This window comes from Poecilia mexicana, unplaced genomic scaffold, assembly GCF_051168715.1.
Source record: "Poecilia mexicana isolate PSO_F unplaced genomic scaffold, ASM5116871v1 scaffold_2, whole genome shotgun sequence".
In the NCBI taxonomy this organism is placed as follows: Eukaryota; Metazoa; Chordata; class Actinopteri; order Cyprinodontiformes; family Poeciliidae; genus Poecilia; species Poecilia mexicana.
Window position 1 is genome coordinate 24,007,137 of NW_028263371.1, and position 20,512 is coordinate 24,027,648.

The 20,512-nt window shown below is 40.8% G+C and overlaps 1 protein-coding gene across 1 annotated transcript in view; it reads right to left on the reverse strand.

The window, feature by feature from the left end:
- LOC106910328 (plakophilin-4-like) overlaps positions 1 to 20,499 on the reverse strand; it is a 34,127-nt gene extending 13,628 nt beyond the window's left edge. Inside the window, exons 1-6 of the mRNA XM_088013048.1 lie at positions 19,128 to 20,499; positions 9,864 to 9,976; positions 8,882 to 8,916; positions 8,278 to 8,385; positions 6,038 to 6,192; positions 3,044 to 3,500 (exon numbers count right to left, since the gene is read on the reverse strand). Coding sequence (XP_087869174.1) covers positions 3,044 to 3,500; positions 6,038 to 6,192; positions 8,278 to 8,385; positions 8,882 to 8,916; positions 9,864 to 9,976; positions 19,128 to 19,259 — 1,000 coding nt within the window. The 5' untranslated portion in view covers positions 19,260 to 20,499. The remainder of the gene's footprint in view (positions 1 to 3,043; positions 3,501 to 6,037; positions 6,193 to 8,277; positions 8,386 to 8,881; positions 8,917 to 9,863; positions 9,977 to 19,127) is intronic.
- Between the last annotated feature and the right edge of the window lie 13 nt (positions 20,500 to 20,512).

Sequence of the window (20,512 nt, forward strand, 5' to 3'; positions counted from 1 at the left end):
GTTAAAACCATACATCAGTGCTTTGCTCCTTATAGTTTCTGCTGAGTTTAGACGCCTCCAAACTGGTTCTCCCAAACATCAACAACACTTCTTAGTGAAGGTTTTTTTCGCAATAAAAAGGCTCACCAGTCAGCGTCTGCTCGTTGGCAGAGTCCCCGTCTCTACCTAAGCTACTATTATTACTGGCCTAATCATGTGGCTCCATCTATTGCTTATCTCCCTCATGTAATCTGGGATTATCATGGATCTGCAGGGTAACCCAGAATAAGTCTGGAAACAACATATATGCCACTTAGCAGGAATTTCTATCGCATTTTCACACATGCAGAACCATAAAAGAGCATGAAAGCGTCTGCAGCTCTGTCTCGATTTAAACAGGATGAAAACCATCTGTGCGGCGTCGGGCTTTGCGACAGAATCGGACCTATATGGGTCAGAGTGAGCGGCTTTGGGCAGCATGCAGGAGTAAATCTGCGTCTCTGCAGCCTCAGCAGGGAGAGCCGTCGATAAACAGCTAATAAAAGCAGGAGGGATGATAAATCTGGCTTAATGTTTGCAGAAGAAAGACTTTTCAGCTCGGAGAGATCCTGGTGCCAAAGTTAAACACAGTCAGTTCAAAGCTACATTGATGCGTTTCTTTTTTGGTGGGAAATTTGCTCCGAGTGCGCCTCAAAGACGTTTGTAAGCCGGGCTCAGCGAAGACTCTGGCAGCAGCACAGAAATAATCCTTTCTCAAGTTTCTCAGCAAGACGCGGCTGTCTCAGCCAATCAGAGAGGCACAAAGAGGAAGGATCGCATCTCCAGGGACGTCAATTAGCTGCCCATCATCTGGCCGCGGAAGAAAGTTACAGCTAAATGTCAAAAACGAGAACCATTAGATCGCTCTTTGATCCGACGGTGACGGCAGGATGAGAAATAATAAATCAGCAGGACTGATGAACCGACAACCCAGAGAAAATTCAAAGGTTTTCTGTGTAATTTACAGCTGGTGCAGATTCAGAGGGAATAAGGCTGCAACTAACAATCATTTGCAGATTTTTCATTTACATAAGCATTTTTTATGCAATGTTAAAAAAATAAATTTTTCAAATAAGAAAATATTTTTAAATATCTAAAATGCAACAATATCATTGATTTAGTGAGCATTTTATCATTTGTAGAAGCTAAAATTACTTCTAACATCAACATGTGAAAATCTCAGTTCTTTCTGCTTGACTAAATATCAATACAGTGATCTGTTGATTAGTTTTTGATCAATCACTTAACAATTGTATCACAAAATGTGCTGAATAGGCCTTTTTTTTGTTTTCTTTTCTTTTCTTTTTACAAAATTTGAACCCTAAAACTATGTATTTAAGTGTTTTATCTTAAATGGAAACAGAAATTTCTGTTTACTGGCTGAAAAGAAAACAATACCACAAAGAAGTGAAGCCAAAATAAAAAGTCGATATGATGCAAGAAAACCATTACAAGCTAGATGGGCCGCTGTTAAATTTTAATGGCTGAAATGGCAAAAAACAGTGAACCAGCTGTGAAGCAAGCTGCATTTTCTCCTCACATTAAAATCTAAATCCAGCATCACAATGATCAAGCAGGATAAAGCCGACTAATATTAAGCTCCCAGAAAGGCTTCGCCTGCTGAAAATCTGAGGATTAGGTTTAAAGAGTGATCGGACATCCAGCTGAAGGTTGTTGAAGGCTAGAAAAACCATGTGGTGAAGCTGCAACCGTTGATACTAAAACAGTTTCCTCACAGCCTGAAATCCCACTGATCATGCTGAGTGTTTCTACACTCCATGCTACTGAGTCTCTCTGGCTTGTTTTCCTCCTGCACATCAATCACAGCATCCAGCTTTGTTAGCATGAGGCCTCGGCTCAGACTGAAACCTCTGTCTTCCTCTTTTACACCAGCTTGCATCATGAAATTCAGCTGCATTTGGAAAAGTTTCGTCTGCAAACGCAGGAAGAGAAATCCGAGTCTGCATACAGTAAGTGACTCTGCACCGTAAAAACTGTTTACTCAGACCAAAACTAAATTATTACACCAACACAGAAAATAGTGTCAAGTTTATCCAGACCATTTTCTCTCCCAGCAGTGATTTCCTGCTCAGATTGTGACCTGGGGTGAGAGCTGACCTCTCGACCTTTCCTTTCGTATTACAGATTCAAACGATGGAGGTCTGCATCAGTCAGTGCATTCTGAGAGAAACAGAGCAGCATTTTATTTTCTTTAAGGGAGCAAAAGCTGTAAAACTGTATTATTCTGTTTTTAACCGTTTCCAGCAGGTGTTTCCTATATTATTCCACCAAAAAGTGTGAAGTCGAACATTTTAAATTCTGAGATTAATCACAAAATTTCTGAGTTTTTTCTCACAAATACTCAACTTTCAGACATTATAGATATACAAAAAGGCTAAAAAATAAATAAATCTAAAAAATGTTTTGAAAAAACTTGGAAATTTATGAGTTTGAAAAGTTAAAAATTTGCTAAAAAAAAAAAAAAAACTTTCTGAAATATCCAAAAATCTGAAATTTTCTTGACAACACAAGAAAATATCTGAGCTCCCGGAGACAAAAGTTTGCAAGAAAAATTTTTGAGCTACAAAAGTGGAAAAATTTCGTCTTTTAAAACTCTGAAAATTTTCTAGAAAATTTTTCATATTTTGAAAATAATCTCAGAAATTTTCTTTGAAGCACAAGGACATTTCTGAACTCTGAAAGTCATAAATTTGTGAGAAAAAATCTCCACAATTTATTTTGAGACTGATCTCAGAAATTTTCTAGAAAAAACAAGGAAATGTATGAGTTTGAAAATTCATACATTTTCCAAGTTTCCGAGTTTTTTCAAGCAAACTTTAAACATTTCAAACTCATAAATGTCCTTGTTTATTCTAGGAAATTTCTGAGATTTTTGGTGTGAATTTACTCCTGTTTTTGTCTATATAAATCCGCCCCACTACTCAGCCGTAAATCGATAATCAATGGCAGGCTGATTAACTGTTTGCATCCCAGCAGGAGGTATGTGGTCGTATTTCTGACTGACCTATCAGGCTGTCTGGCCGCGGCAGGGCGCTCCTCTGGTACAGGCCGTACGGATCGGCGCCGTAGGCCAGCGACTGGCTCTGTCTGGGCAGCGTGGAGCCGTAATGCTGAGGCATCGCCGTCATCCCTGAACGCAGCGGAGACCCCGTCAAAGCCCTCCCCTCGATCAAGGACAGGGTGGAGCCCAGGCGGCCGCCGCCTCCTACGCCTCCTCCGTTTCCCAGGGCCTGGGTGGCGTCGCTGGGGGAGGTGGGAGACGGGCAGGAGGGCGGCATGGTGGTGCCGGGGAAGACGGCGGCGAGCGGTTTGGGCTCAGACAGGATGGGCGAGTCGTAGGTGCTGCCCTGGGATGTTCGCATGGAGATTCGGGACGGGGAGACGGTTCCGGTCGTGCCGCAGCCGGGCGACTGGCTCCTGGAGGGGAGGGAAGCCATTCTCCTCAACATCCGACTGGATGCCTGGGAAAAAAAAAATAGGTTAGTCTTCCCAATCCAGTGGAAATGTGACATTTAATTAGTCTGATAAAGGACTCTATTTTTATTACTCCTTCCATAAATGGGCTTTAATTTTCACAGGTCATTATGTTTGTGGGAATACTATTAAAGTGTGCTTGTGTTGAGGAGGAAATGTTATTAATTTAAGCTAATGGGCTTGAAAATCTGCTTTATGGTGCAGAAAAACACACAAAAACCATCAGCGCCCAGCAGAACCTGAGACAGTGATACAGTTTTACCTTTAATAAACAAAAAATAATAAAGATAAACCAAAGAAAATGTAATCTAATTTAACTGATTTGATGCACTGGCTACACGTTAAAAATCGAAGCATGTTTGGCGTAAAACATCACCGAGCATCAGCTAAATTAAGAGAAAATGGAAATGAGTTCATTAATATCTGCCACTCCTGTTTCATCTGTCACAGAGAGAATAATGTGACACTTTAAAGGTGGGGAATAACTTGACATGATGCTCATGGCAATAATTACCAGGCATGCAGTCGCTGCTGTCAGTCAGAAGTAGAAAAGAAACAGGAGGCAGCTGTTTCCGGTGGAAACAGTGAGAGGAGAATATATTCTCCTCCTGTGTGGCTCCTTAAAGTCGCCATGGTTGAGCTTTATAGTTTTTTGTCCAGCTCTCTTTATGTTAGCCGCCTGAAATGAGGGTTTTTAACATCGGGGTTTTTTCATCTAAAAAGCTTCACAGTAATAAGTGGAAATTGAAGAACATTAAAAGATTTAATCTACTGTCCAAGATGAACGATTCATAGAAACCGGAATATAATTTACATATTTCTTAACTCACAAACTCAAAATCCAGTAGCCATTATGCTTAATACGTTACCACAAATAGTAAGAAACTAATATTTATATTCAGGGTGTCAGAAATTAATGCTTGCAGATCTAATAGTTGTATAATTTTACAGCATTTTGCAGCATTTATCGAGTTGCTAGTTTAACTTATAAATTATTACAGACAAACGGCTGAAACTAGATAGGATGCATTTATGACTAAGCCTGTCATAATAAGCAATTAATCTAATGACAAATCAAAATTAACTCAATAATTTCTATTCTGATGAATATGTTTTTACTTCATAATCCATTTTATTAATGGTTTTGGTTAAATGTGGTTTTTATTGCCTTTTTATTTGTTATTTTTGGTTGTTGAGTTTTATTTTGGATATTAAAAATCTTCCGGTTTCAGTTTGAAGTGTTCTTTACAAATAATTAACATTTATTGGTCTTTAAGAGGGGAAACTTAGATTATGCCATTGAAAATGCTTTCAAATCAACATTATTATTGTTTATTGCAATAATTACTGGGACAATTTACTGTCCAGTAGAATTTGTTGTTGCTACAGACCTATTCATGTCATAAAATACCACTTTTTTATTCCTAATAATAATAATAATGAGACTTATATATTTGTTTTGAAGTAAATACCTGGTTTTAATTGTGAAATATTAAGTACAAAAGCTACAGTAGATCACTTACAGAAATAATAATTTGTATTGTTTGATTTCTGGAACATTTTATGTTTTTATGTTTTTATGTCTACTGATGTGACAGTTGTTTATAAAAATAGGAGGATAAATTTAAATAATTTCAATCCCATCCAGTTACTTTCTAGTTACATGAGTGCTGAGTCCCAGCTGAACCAGTAGCTGAACCAGTAGCTGAACCAGTAGCTGAACCAGTAGCTGAACCAGCAGCTGAACCAGCAGCTGAACCAGCAGCTGAACCAGCAGCTGAACCAGCAGCTGAACCAGTAGCTGAACCAGTAGCTGAACCAGTAGCTGAACCAGCAGCTGAACCAGTAGCTGAACCAGCAGCTGAACCAGCAGCTGAACCAGCAGCTGAACCAGCAGCTGAACCAGCAGCTGAACCAGCAGCTGAACCAGCAGCTGAACCAGCAGCTGAACCAGCAGCTGAACCAGCAGCTGAACCAGCAGCTGAACCAGCAGCTGAACCAGCAGCTGAACCAGTAGCTGAACCAGCAGCTGAACCAGTGGTTTAACCGCATGAGTTACCAACTAGGACAAGTCTTCTTGATTATTGAAACAGGAGAGCACACTTATATAGTCCTTCCACTGAGACTTGCTGTAAGTTTATAAATGACTGAACGACTTAAACATCTGCTGTTGTCATAGCAACCTTCCAGACCTCCCAGATCTTCTGGTTCTGCTCTGCATCCCCAGAACCAGAACCAAACATGGAGAAGCAGCATTCAGCTTCTATGCACCACAAATCTGGAACAAACTTCCAGAAAACTGTAAAACAGCCGAAACACTGACTTTAAGTTTGGAGTTGCTTTTGAAACATCATAAATGAAACATTAATCAAGTAATGTTTCAATTATTGACTGTTTGCTCTATAACTTTATATTTTTTTGTGTTTTTCTGATGTAAAGCGCTTTGAAATGCCGTGCTGCTGAAATGTGCTGTACAGACAAACTTGACTGACTGATGAAAGTGAGGTTAAAGGTCAAACTCTACCTGCCCAGAGGCTTGACCTTCTGCTCTGGGGCTTCTGGATATCGAGGGTCGAGGTTCTGAACGCACCACATTCTGGTTGCTGTAATAGCTGACGCTGCTGTCTTGGTACCCGCTGTCTGAATACGAGGTCATGTGGGCTGAATGACCTCCTGACCCTGAAAAAACACAAAATAATTACAGCGCCACATCATCATAGATTTGTTAAATAGCATGGAAATGTGCCTTATGCTTTTATGTTGCTCCTTGAACAATCTGCTGTCCTACTTTCTGCTGTAGGATGAGGAGGAGGATGAGGAGGAGGAGGAGGAAGCATGTGGGGGATATTTTTATACTCTGAGACCACTCCAACTGTATGGAATACAAATAAGCCCAAAGGCAATTTGTTTTAGCATTTCAGATTGTGCATATTTACCGAAGTGGGAATTAACCGCAGAACGTCGGAGGTTAATCGGCTTTCAGAATCATAAATACGAGCCGTGGTTCTGAGACAATTCCTATAAATTATTTAAAAGTGTGGGGAAAAAGGAAACAAACACAAGGCTCAAATCAGCATTTACAGCCACACCAGCTGCTCCGCTGCTCCGCTCCATCACCCGCCCAACTTTGGCGGTTTAACACATGCTGCCAGGATGGAAGCAAAGTGTCAAACGCTCCAGTGAAGGTTCCTACTGTCCAACAGGGAGCCGCTGCAGCTGCAACGCAGAGCTGCAGGTGTGGAAGTTTTATGGCTAAAAATAAAACGTGAGGAGCAGAGAGGAGGCAAACTTTAGTTTCTGGGTGTTTTAGTGATCCGGAAAAAGCTAGAATTGTTCTTCATTTAGGTTAAACATGCAGAAACATTAATTAATTATGTGATGTTACTGATTAAATTATGAAAAAATGCCTTTTTGACCAAAATACAGAGGGCTTATTTTGTAAACAGAGCAGATGCACTCAAAACTTTACTGCAGCAAGAGCCGTTAAACGTTCACTGGTTACCATGGTAACCTGCATTTATCTTGATGTTTTAGCATGTTATCAGCAAACTACAACTGTTTACAACATCGTGATAAAATAAATTATGCTACTAAACTGACATGAGTGAATGAGGTGCATCTCATTAAGCATTAAATGCAGGTGTGAGAGAAAATGGCCCAAACGTCGGATTTTACTAACTAATGATATTAAAGCAGTTTGATATGATATGTCGAGTTCCTCTATAAATAATATAAGACAAACATATACATGTTGAGCAATAAGGGCACTGAAATAGGGTTTCCCTAAAGTGTAAGTTTTTATTTTTTAAAAAGGGAATTCATATTTATTGTGTAAAGGACAAATAAGATCATTTCTTCTTAGTCTGGTCACTATTAGAGGGAAATGAAAATGTAGCTGCATCCATCAAGGCAGGTGATAAATAAAGAAAATAAAACCTCTGATAACTGCAGACGCCACAAAGCTGCGTTCAGGAGCTGCGCCGGGCAAAGAGAAACGATCTGCGCTAGCTGCACGTTGTAAATTATTTTATTAGCCTAATTGTAAATAGAGTAAATAGTTAGATTAATGTATTCTTGCATGCATTCTGAACGACATGCACAACGTGATGTCAGCTGATAATCCCTCTACATGTTTTACTACCAACAGAGCCTGTTGGTTGGGCAGCAGAGAGGAAGGGGGCGGAGCCTCCATCAGGCAGCCATGTTTTCCTTCAAACATTTTCAGACTCGTTTTCAAGCATTTATAAGTCGTCACTATCTGCGTTTCCATTACAAATAAGTGCAAAACTTTGTTGATCTTCAGCTAATGTAAAAAAAAAAAAAAGTTTGTTAACATGATAAGTCTTTTCCACCAGTAGTAACATCCAGTTGTTGATCACGACTCATGAGATGCGACAAAGTGTTTAACGTTTACCAAATTAACTTTAGAGTTGTTGGAGGTTTTTTTGTCATTTCTCTGTGTATTTAATGAGACATCCACTTCCAGAAAGACTTCCAACTCTTTTAAACATTTTAAACTTTTGTTCAGACCAAGCTGCAGCCTCCAGAGCAGCAAGCCGCTAAACCTGCTGATCTTTTCCAATTAAATCCTACAGAAACAGCAAAACATTACAAACATTTTTTCTCACTTTTAAAGCACAAAGATGCTGTATTGTCAAAAACTACTTCAGTCTTCAAGAAGGTTTCACTGTAATCTGGAAACAATCTGCTCTGCTGTCTGAAACGTCAGCGTCCCCTCTGCGTGTTTCGTGGATGTGGACGGACCCTCACTGTCATGCAGGGAGGCGCGGTCCCCCTCAGGCAGGTACAGTCCTTCCTCCACCTCCAGGTGGCGCCCTGGTGCCTCTGCAGCCACACCCTGAGACTCTCCACCTGTCACACAACATCCCTGTGAGCCAAACGTCCATCTCTGGATTCAAATGCTCGAGAGGAGGGAAGATGCTAAACACTCACAAAGTCGTCTTAAAGTCAAACAAGCGGCAAAATTTTTCATTTAGGGTTTTATATAACTGATTATCAGATTTGCAGGAGATGCATAATGTGAATAATAGCGCTGACATCTGAGGAGAAGGATCTTTGACAGAATAGTAAATGGGTTCAATTCAAAGCTCACGGTCAGAGTCGGAAATATTGTTTTGTTTTGCTTGACCGGCTGGTGCTGCGTGCCAGCAACCCTCAGTCCTCTGGAGGCTATGAAGCGTTCTCATCTGGAAAAACGATGCCGCCCGGGTGGCAAATTTATAAAGATTTGATCCTATCTGAAGCTGCAGGATTAGGAAAATACAGGAAGCCTCAAGCTAAACTTCAGATTGAAGGTTACAGAAGCAAACTGCAAACAACATATCAAGCTAAAAATAAGAAAGCATACCTGCAGATCTCCATGCATACGACTTCTCAGAAGAGCTTTGGTAACCGAGAAGAGGAGGAGGAAATGGAGGAGACAGGAGAGCAGAGGGCAAATTAGATCACAGAGGAATACTTAATGTTCAGTCAAACCAGGAGGGAGGAAGAAGATTCTGTTAACTAAAAAAAACAATCACTTTACCCTTAAAAACAAAAAACAAAAGGAAAATAAATGACGTTTTGAAAGCAACCCGTCCAAATCTGAATTGTTGAGAGTTTATCAGGGTTTCACATTTTATATAAAACTACCAGATGTCATTTTGGTTTGTGAAACAACCTTAAAACTTTACAGTAATTAGTTTTAAGTCGCTCCTTTCATGTCAAAAAGCCGAACTCAGAACTGAAGAGCCGCTCATCGTGTTTCTGGAGTCATTAAATAACATAAAACTGCAATAAACTCAAACCGGGCAGAGAAGTTTGAATTCATGGTGGAGTTTCTTCAAACTGGATCAAAGTTGTTAAAATATATGCAGCGCTGTGGAAAACATGCAGATTTCTTCTGTTTCTACTTTTCTGTCACATTTCAATGTTTCAAATCCGTCAGAAAACTAATTTTAATATCAGATAAATATAACCTGGGTAAATACAACCAGCAGTTTTCAGGTGAGGATTTCATTTATTCAGGTTTAAATCAATTGGCTTATTGATTCAAATAATCACTAAAATGGGGGAACAACCAGTTTTATTTTTAGGAGTTTTTCACAGTGGGTCAGATTGGTTTGGTCAGCTTTAATCAACATTAATAAAAAATAATTTCTTATATTGTCTTTGATTATTAGATGCTTTTTATGTGATCAAAGCAAATAAACAGAAATCTGTAGCTGAGAACAAGTTTAACAGAAACAATGTAAGTGTCTAGACAACGCTCAGAAATAAATTAATTCTGCATTTCTTAGATGAAATCATTTAAATCGTCGTGACAAAAGAGAAACACAGACAGGATCTACCTGCTACTGTCTCCCGCTGGCGACTCAGCTCCCAGCATGCACTTCTCCAGCTGGCTCGCCACAATCTGCCGCTCCTCTTCCAGCTCCCGGGTCAGCCGCTCAAACTGGAGCTCCTGCAGCGAAACATGAACAGAACAATAACAAACCAACGTTTTCCATAACACAGCAGCTGCTTGTTTACCCCCATTTATCCACGCTGGTCAGAATTTAACAAAATCAGCTTTTTGGACTCTGTGTTACTCCGTTAAAAGCTTTTCCTCACCACTATCAACCTTTTCAATGTTTTATCTATTTTTGACAAAAGAAATAGGATTTTGACACCAGCTGAACAGCTAGTGCTCCGCTTTTAAAGCAAAATAAACAATATATATGTAATGATAAGGAAGGAAGTGAGCCTGGCTGCTTCATGGTTTTTGCTAAACCACACAATGAGAGATTTAGAGGACGTTAAGGCCGTTATCTGGAACAGGAATCTGGACAGGAGCTGACTGAGCAGCTGTCACTAGGCAACCCACACAGGTATGTGCTGTCACTTGTTTTCATTTTATGATATGAGTTTCCATTTATCTATTGGCTGCAAGCGTGCTGATAGCATGCTAGCTAGTAAACATGGTTCTGTGTAATATGCAGCGGTTTGTGTTTAGTCACACTACTTTACTTTAACGTTTTCTTTATTTCAGGCTTTCTGAAGCTAAACTTTGTCTCAACATTTGCATATATGTTGTTCTGAAACGACGGCCTGGTCACATGGAGCAGGACATGAAGAAGCAGATCTGGGTTTTTGGGGCCTCATAGTTTTCTGTGGTGGTGAAGAAAAGGCAAAGCTACACGGCAAATCTCTGAATTTGTTAGTGAAACTTGGATCTTTGACGCAAGCAGCTAAAATCTTAGAATCATCTTAGAAATAAGACCAGAAGCTCAATAATCAATTAAGTTTTTGGGACTAATTATTCAAAACGACCTGGCTTTATGTAACACAGAGCTTCCAAATTAAATGTAATAACTGGCCGTTCCATCTTTGGAGGCAACAAATGCCATCAAACGTTCTCAACACCAGGCAGGGAGTGTTTTAAATCGACGTGGAGGAATGTTGACCCGCTCTTCCTTGCAGAACTGGATGGTTTTCAATCATCAATGGCCTCTTTAAGGTCATGCAACAGTCCATCCATCCGTCACAGTCTTTTGCATCATAATCCCTTTTAAACTACAAAAGACTTTTAAATCCACACTGCCAGCTTTTCATCTATTTCCTTTTTGTTTTTGGGTCAGCCATGAACGAGCTTTTCTCTCATTTATTTCACGGCATCCTAAAGCCAGCGAGCTGCTGCTGCTGCTGCTGCTGCTGCTGATGATGATGATGAAAATAGCAAAGCTGGCCTGATTTCAGAAGCAGCGAATCCGTTTCTCTGTGCAAAAACCAACTCCAAGAGTTTAGCGACTTTCTTTCAAACACCTGAACAGCAGAGTGGATGCATTATCATCTTAACTCTAACAGTGTGAAACATCAATAATCTCAAGAAGGAGGCTGAACACTCAGGAGTAATTTTGCATTTTTAATCAGTGTTGATTCTCTGAAGCAGCTGATCCTCGCTAATTGGACAGATGTTTGTGGACTCTGAGCTCTCGACGCTCGCAGTCGGCTGCTGTAATCTGCTGCAAAATGTTGTCCTGATGACAAACTGACTTTCATTGAAGATTTTTTTTTCCAGTTTTAGTCGTGTTTATGAAATGCAACCTGCATTTTGTAACAGCATTCATGCATCGTTTCGACTCATTAATGTACAGCAAAGCTCTTTTAACTTTCTTGAAATGTGCAGCTGCAAGATTCAAAGCAATTATATTTTTCTCAGGTAATCATGTGGTATTTCTGTTTTTTGTTTTGTTGTTTTTTGCATGGCGCTTTAATACAATGTCAAGGTGGAAAGAAATCAGAAGTGACCTTAAAGACCAAGCAACTCTCACAGCCTATTTATTTGTGAAGAACTATAAAGTCATTTTTAAACAATTTGATTTCCATCCTTCCACCACAATAAAGATTATTCAAGAGTGAAAAACATTTAGGAGTGCTACGTTAATAAGTTAAATATCGATTTTGTCTTTCCTGCAAGCAAGAAGCTGTGCAATCTCATTAAAAGGGCTTTAAACTAGATGAATGGTGATGGAAATTTTATAGCAGCTTTAGTAAAAAAAAACAAAAAAAAACTCAGTACACCTCGATACAGCTGACTAACTTCTGGGGATGAAACTGAGAGAAGCAGAAACAAACAAAGATTCTGTGATGGTCTAGTTCAGGAGTTCAAATCAAGGTCAACATCACAGATTTTGTGGAGCTAATTTGAAAACATTTGCAAGGAATTTTGCAACAAAAGCGCTTACGTATGAAGATAAATGTGACTTTTTGCTACTCGCCATGTCGATCACAATATAACTTAACATCAAGTAAAGCTGAGTAAGAAATGTGGGCGTTAGCATCACGTAAACCATCTGTAGAAAATTTGCAGTAAACTCACAGTTATGCCTTAGTGCAAAAAAACTGCAGCTGATCCGTCGATTTGCCATAAATATCTGAAATCATGGAATCACCATGAAAATGTTTTTAAAAGTCCCTGTTATTATAAATGGGTTTTGCTGTTTGTAAAGCTAAATATGAGTTTAGAAAGGAAACAATATGTAAAATCTACTTTTTTGAGTTTTGCATCATGTTTATTATTCCCTCATTGAAACAAAACTGGAGTGTTGCTTTGACTCTGTCATGCATCCTCTAATCTCCATGGCAACCATTCAGCTGTGCAGAACGCCTGGGTGAACCTAGCCCCGCCTATCGAGGCACAGCTCTTCTTGAGAGCTGCAGTTTCCTAGCTTCCAGCTCACAGACCATCCCTCCCCCACTCAGCTCCTTCAGACTAGCCAGCAGCAATTAGCAAACACCTGCTGGTGCTGCGCATTTGCTGAGCTCATTAAATGAGCTACTTCTCAGTGAAATGCTGCTAAAAACATTGCTAAAGGGTTAATACAGGAGCCATGTTGTGATGACTTCCTGAAGGCGGAAAGAGTTTCTGAAAGAGCAGGAGTTTTTAAAGAGACAGAGGCCCAATACGAAGAAGTTAAATTACAAAGTCAAATTTCTTTAAGTCATATTTGACATATATGGCATTTTTATAACAACTCCAGGTAAAATAGTTACTTGATTCTGCTATTAAATGGCACTCTGTAATTAATACAAACCCTTTAAATAAGCCTTGCTGTTAGTTGGAAGTGTCTGTTTTAAAAGGATTCTCATTCCCAGTAAATCCACCAGAAACTCTTACTTGTTGCTGCCTGGTGTCTCATTGTTGTGATCAATCAATAATCAAAACGTTTAACATGATGTCCGCTGCACACAGAAGATGTTGCCCAGATCGTAAACAGAGCTGGTGACTGTGTGACTGGACCAGTAAAAAGCTACACACCAGGAAACAACTGTGGGAGCTTAAAGCCTGCCGCTTATTGTCACAGCACTGCTGCTGACTGGGCCTTCCTGCTTTCCTTACATCACCCCGAAGCTTTGCAGAGACAGGACAACAGCACACAGGCCTGCTTGTGTAGCCTGGCTGGGTTACGGCACAGCATCAGGCCAGCATAAAGCCGTGCCAGGCCACTCCTCGCACCAGCTGAGGGGCTCTCACGGACGATCCGACACAGCTGATTGTGAGCCGTCACAGCCTGTTTTTCCGCCCCGTTATCAAGTCGCACCAACCACAGACCTCTGCCGTTTGCTGTGTCTAATCTTGGCCCAGCAGTTCAGTTTATCCACGCCGCATCTATGATATCCGTGAAATGTTCGGCCTACTTCTCTGGCTGCTGCAAACTCCATCGCTAAGGCTTTGTGACAAAGCCAGCTGGAACATTTTCAGGCTCATTTTGCTGCAGTGGCAGATAATTTCCACGAGCGTCTTATCGTGATGAAACGGGGGGTAAAGGAAGAGAAGAACGCTTCCACATCTCGCACTGTCCAGTTTCCCAATCCAGAAAATTCTTATGTAGATAGAAAAATCTAAATACAAAATAAAATGAAAAGAAATGGATGGATGGATGGATGGATGGATGGATGGATGGATGGATGGATGGATGGATGGATGGATGGATGGATGGATGGATGGATGGATGGATGGATGGATGGATGGATGGATGGATGGATGGATGGATGGATGGATGGACATATTGTCTCACTAAGATAAAACAGTCTGGAATCAATATTTTCAATAGTGTTTTTCCAGGTATTTCCATGTTTTTCCAGGTATTTCCATGTTTTCCATGTTGCCATCCTGTAACTGGATGAAATCCTGAGAGTAACATCGGAGGCAGCAGCTTCATCAGCAGACCTCTGCTCTGTTTACCCTCCTCTTGTTTCCCCATCGTCCCGCTCTGCACGCCTCCACATGTGACCCTCCGATGCATTAAACCACTTCCTGTCTCTTCACAGGCAGAAAGGGCCGCGTCTGACTAAAAGCAACAAGTACACTCCTCCTCTAATGGCGGAGACGCGTCAGTAAGTGGATGAGGCAGGTGGAGGCGGACCCGCATCTGCACGAACATCACAGAGTGACGGCACAGTGTAGCAAGATGGAGGATCCAAGAAATCTTCTCAGACCTTGGAGAAACGACTCCAAATGACCAAATTACCAGCATCTGTGCTGGTAATTTGCTGCGACATGGAGTGTGCTTTCTTGGCTCCATTCATTGAAACCCGGCCCAGGATGAGAAGCGCTGAAGTGGCTCGGTTGTTGTGTTTTTGTTGAGCGCCTCATACATCTTGTGTGTGTTTTTTGATGAGCATGCATGTTCTGTCTCAGCAGCGCCATGCATCACGTTCATCTGGGATCTGGCCTGCAGAGCAACAGCCTGCCGCTGTCAGCTCAGGGACAGAAAACGATCCCTGCAAACAGCCGAGGCGGGCAGTGCCTCCATTCTTACACAATCTGGGAAAGTATGGACTCCAGTTCATCTGTAAAGTGCATTGAGATTACAAATTACAAATTTAACAGAAGAAATCCAAACTGATCTGAACTGAGGTAGATTGGATTTAACTAAACTGATGTAAAATGAACTGAAATGATCAGAACTAATTGGCTTGAACTGAACAGATCTAACAAAGTAAACTGAACTGGACTGAATTTAAGTCTGACATTTGTTGTGAATCAGCGCTCTATATATAAACCAAATGAAAACAAAATGATGCACTCTGAATAAAATTAACATAAAGTGAATTTAACTGATTAAAATAACTTATTTTAATCAAACTGAATTGAAACTAACTGAACTGCTGAAGAACTGGACTGATTTAAGTGAATTGGACAGGATATATTTTCACAGTAGTAAACATTCCTCTTTGTAAGTTGAGTTCAGCTGCCAGAAAAGTCCAAAACGTTCTGATTGGATGTATTTTTTCGGATCCCTGCACCCTTTCACAACCCGATTCAGAGACGATTCTCGTCTTTCATTTAGCGGAAACGGCTGCAGGCCGTTACCCCAACATCAGATCGATCCCTCTGTTTGCTGAAGAAGTGACAAAATCAAACTGTGGCCCGACACCTCGGTGGAGTCTCACGTTTCAGAGTCGGCCCGTTTGATATTTCCCTGCTCACATCCATCACTCTCTCACTTTTAATGGGTTAAACGGGAGCAAAGTGGAAAAGCATCAGGCCCTGAACACAATAGAAGGCAATAACTGATGCGCTCCATTTAGCTCGTCTAATTTGACATTTCTGTGGAGGAACTGCAGGCGGAAGATTTGACGCTTCAGCAGCACCGACGCAGGGAGACGTAAAGCAACTTTGTGTTATTTTCTCTTCCCAGGCTGTTCAACTGCCTGAACCAAGTCACACGATGAAACGTTTGGCCTCGAGGAACTCCGGGCTTTTCGCCGTGGCCATGTTGGCTTTATGAAGGTGGGATTTTCTGCTTCGCATCTGTACATTTCATCTTCTAACCAGAGAAATCTAATAGAAATGTGTCTCAATTTGGACAAGTCCTCGGGGAAAATACACAGTTGTCATTATGTCCTGATCCCCTGAAAGTTTTTAACAGTTTTCCCTCATAAAACAATCTAACTGGAAGTTCAAAAATTTATCATTTTAGATTTTAAGTGTCATTTTTGTTCTTAATTAGAAATCAATCGGGGCTGTGGTAAAAATATACCACAGGGAAATAATTAAACACTTTTAAATGCAGGTTTGTAAAAGTTTTCAGTTCAGTGCATGTTTTTAAGGCTGAAATAATTAATAAGGGATTAATCAATTAAAATGGAGTATACAGACTCAAAAAAGTGAGTTGTAAATAAGCCAAAACTGTACAAATATTTATACATTCTGCATTTAAGATTAAGAAAAAAAACCTTCTTCTGTAAATATGTTCTACTCAAAACTTCTCAAGTGTCAGTTTTAGCTTCAGCTGGTTCAAATCCGATAAAAAATTGTGAAGCCACTTTTGTAACCTTTTAAATTTGCAGCATTTTTTCCTTTGCATCCATTCACAGTATTTTGCTTTTGAATTTGGTTTCTTGTTTGTAGGTTTTGCTTCTTTTTTTCTCAGGTTGCAGCATTTTTCATTTGCGCATTTTTTCTGTTGCATTTGTTTCTTTCTTTGTTGGAGTATTTTGAAGTTAATGTGTTTCATGCGCGTTCGCACGTCGGCCACCATCATTTTCTTAAGTGTTGATGCTAAATCTGTCCAATAAATCCCTTAATCGCATGACAAATAAAAACAAGCTCAGTCATTTTATTTACACAATTCTTTGTTTTTCTTATGTTTCTCTCTTTTTCTGCCAAAGACTGATGACAAAAATCTCCAGACTGGTGCTCTGGTCTCAACTAGTCAGAGTCTCCAGTATCCATTTTATTTGTTGTTTTGTTTATTTATATCTAAAGTGTTTTACTGTTCCAGAGTTAGAAGTTCATTAGAAATGAAAGTTTAGTTATCGTTTGAGAGGGTGAACTTGCATTATTATCCCATTACTATTATATTCTAACTTCTACAACAATTTATTCTTGAGCAAAATTTATCATCGTGACAAGCCCTCTTCAAGTTTGACTTCAATTTTCTTTGGAAAAAATACCGCAGACTATGAGCAATGGAGTCAGTAAGTGTTTTGACAAATGGTTCCCAACACAAGCATCCTTTACCCAAGAAAACAGGACATTAAGCAATCTACCAGATCTATTGATATACCTTCTCTGACTGGAGATCAATCAGAACCGACAGAAGTGCCCTTGACTTAACCCGTCTGCACTCAGATCGTTTATTCCACTCTGCAACATTGGATCAAATTTCACCTGCTCAGCAGAAGCAGTGACATGCCTGCATGTCATGCCTAAGACGAAATGAGCAATATAAAGTTTTAGTTTCTAGATCTACAGTTTCTACCTGCAGAGCGATGCATGTGCAGGAAGTGTTTGCTCTTGACGAACATGAAGCCTCTTCCTGAGATTTAGGCACAATCTGCAGCCCTCCGAAAAACTGCAGATTAAACATCGGATCCGAGTCTCTTTTCTTAGACATCATAAGCCTTTAAATAGCAGAGCGCCTGATTCAGAGCAGCACGCCCAGGGACTGAGCAGAGAACATGGCTACTGTCCAGGTATAATTAAGAGGAGGAGAACAGAAAGACTCCCATGCTGACGGGATATAAATCAGCATTAAACATAACAGCAGGGACAGCGAGACAGAAGGAGGCTGTCCTCTAAGGTTCGTATTGTTGTTTTCCTGCAGATATGAGGCATTTCAGGGAGCTTCAGCCCCAAAAAACAACGGAAAAAAAAGTTTGTCATGTAACTATAAAACAGGGAATCAAAAGCAAAGAATATGAAACAGTAGCATGACGTCACTGTTCCTTTAAATTCCTGCTGGCAAACAACGAATATCTTCTTCTGATCTGGTGCAATCTGCATCTTTCTTAGCTTTTCATTTCATGCCATATGCGGGTTTTTCTGCACCGCTACGTCTTTTCCTCGGTGCTGAATTAAGGAAGTGCAGTAGACGAAATTATTAATGAGGCTTTTAAAAGAATTTAAGGTGCAGATTCGTGTGACTCAGCACCGCAATTCATTTACACTTCATCCTCATCTGGAGATAATCCCCTGGATTTACAGCGTAAATTTGGGCGACTCAGGTCACAACCACAGCTAAAAACTGCTTAGAACTTGTATGGAGCTCCAAAAAAAACAAGACAAGGCTGAACTATGACCCAGAAAAGAAGTAAAATGACTCAAATTTTGCTCAACTTGGCATTTCTGAGGCGTTTTCTTTGAGTCACCAATATGAATGTGCAGTGAAACTGATGTGAGCGCGTATACCTTTGTAAACAAACAATAGTGTGTGTTGATGAGTTTTCATATCTCACACTCAATCACTTTTGGTGTCTGAAGTTCCTGATCGTCATGTATGGAACACAAAAAAAGCCAAAAAGTTGTGAAATGTCATGTTTTTCATACGCAAAGGAAGATGTGAATACGGAAGCGAATGTAGATAAAACACACCACCGGGAAAAAACAGACCATGTTTTCATCCAATCAGCATGTTCCTTAGATAAAACACAACCAATAACCAATAACCAATAACACTTACCAATGAGCATTATTGGTGATACATTTCTTATCATGACTAGAATTTTGATTTTCAATTCCAATTAATGATGTTTAAAACCCAGCAAAACTGTCTGAATTGCTATTTTTTTCACTATTTTCTCCTATGAGATCAATAAATATCAATAAATTTGAAAACATGATTAATTGCAGTCAATGTGTGCAGCTTAGTGAAACAAATCTTTATGTGACTGGCCTCCTAAAACAAACAGGAATGTTTTTCAAAAGCAGTATTTGTGTTTTTTTATTACTACATCCCTTCAAAAGCATTAAATAGTTCTTATCATGACTTTTATCAAATAAAACTCTAAGTCCATATTGCCCACCACTACCAGGAAGTGAAAGACAACATAGTACAGTTTAATTTTATAGCCTAATAACTTTAAGTTGAGCATGTGAGGTAAGATTTCTACGTTTCTTGAGTTATTATGATGTGATCCTGAGCTACACTGCACAAAAAGGCTCAGAATAACCAAAAAACATCCTCAATGTGATGGAAAATCTCCTGTAGCAACCACAGATTCATCAAAATCCTGACAAATTTTCATCCTAAAGTGAAAAATATGAGCAAAGTCACAGCATAAAACTGCCAAGCCGGTGTTTGCATTCAAAAGTCAGGAAGAAATGAGTGACAGCAGCATCTAACCTGCTCTTTAACAGAAGCCAGGAGGTTGGTGGTGGTTGTTGTGGCGGCGCTGGACTCCGACTGGAGGCCTTGGCGGCTTGGACCTTCTCTGACCACCATGGGCCCTTCCCCTTCTGCGTCGCCTTCCTCCATATCCCCCACAGATCCGGCTGGCTGCTGCACGCTCCCTCTCTGACCCTGCAGGACGGTCAGGATGTGGGTTAAGGCACAGAAAATCACGGTAGTATAATTTTAAGGAACCACTGTGCTTCAGTTGCAGGGATTAAGCTTCTGAGATGTTGCAATATCCCAGAATTCATGATATTCCTGCAACAAATTCCTCTCTTACGGTGTGATTGTGCTTTTTTTTAATCCCTCAAGAGACACAAAGAGACAAAAGATGATTATTCTATTTTCCCCTATGCATGTTTTTCCATCTCTAATCTTTAACCCGTCATTTGTGCATGCAGGTATAGCTTTCTCCACACACAGAGGAGCTGCACACACACACATGCACACACACACACACAGAGCGCTGCAGGCTGCATCCTTCCTCTCTGTGTGTGTTTTACGTCTCAACACACACCAGTGCTGCCTACATGTATTATCAGGTGTGCATGCACGATGCATGGGGTTGCATGCATCTCCCGGTCAACCTTGCATCCTCCATCACTCATTCACCATCCGGGCAGCCAAGGACGAGGTCAAACCGACTCAGAGCGCCGGAGCCCGGGCAGCCAGCAGAGCTGCTCGCCCGCCGCTGAGCGCGACTCACCGGCCAGATGTTGCTGTTAGAAGCAGGCCACAGCTGGCTCAGTCCGCTCCCATCCTCCGTGACAGCTACTCCATTCCCCAACGCGCCGACGTCACAAACAAACAAACAGACAGCCGCGTGCACGTCCTCGCGCTCGTCGTGCAATTATAATTTTCCCCTTGTTTTTTGTTTTTTTTTTTGGTTTGTCTTCCAATCAATCCCCGCGTGCAGAGGAGTGGAGGAGTTAAACGCGCGCGTCCATCCCTGGCGTCAAGGCTGCACCCAGCCACGAGCGCCGATTAACAGCGGCGTGACGTCACCATGCGGCTATGGATTATTTCCGATCGACGGATCGATGAGGAGCCGCGCGTCTCTGTGGCCGCGGCAGGAGTCGTGCGGCAGCGCGGCAGCTCTTCGCGACGAGAGGAAGGATGCAGCCTGCAGCGACCAGCGTGTGTGTGTGTGTGTGTGTGTGTTTTACTGTGATACGTCTCCACACACACACACACACACACACCAGTGCTGGTCACAGAGATGTTTATGGGATTCCCAGTTAACAGCTCAGGTTATCAGGTTCATCATACAGAACTCTAATATTGTCAAAACTGCAAATTAATCCAACATTTATTATTATTTAAAACTATATTTTATG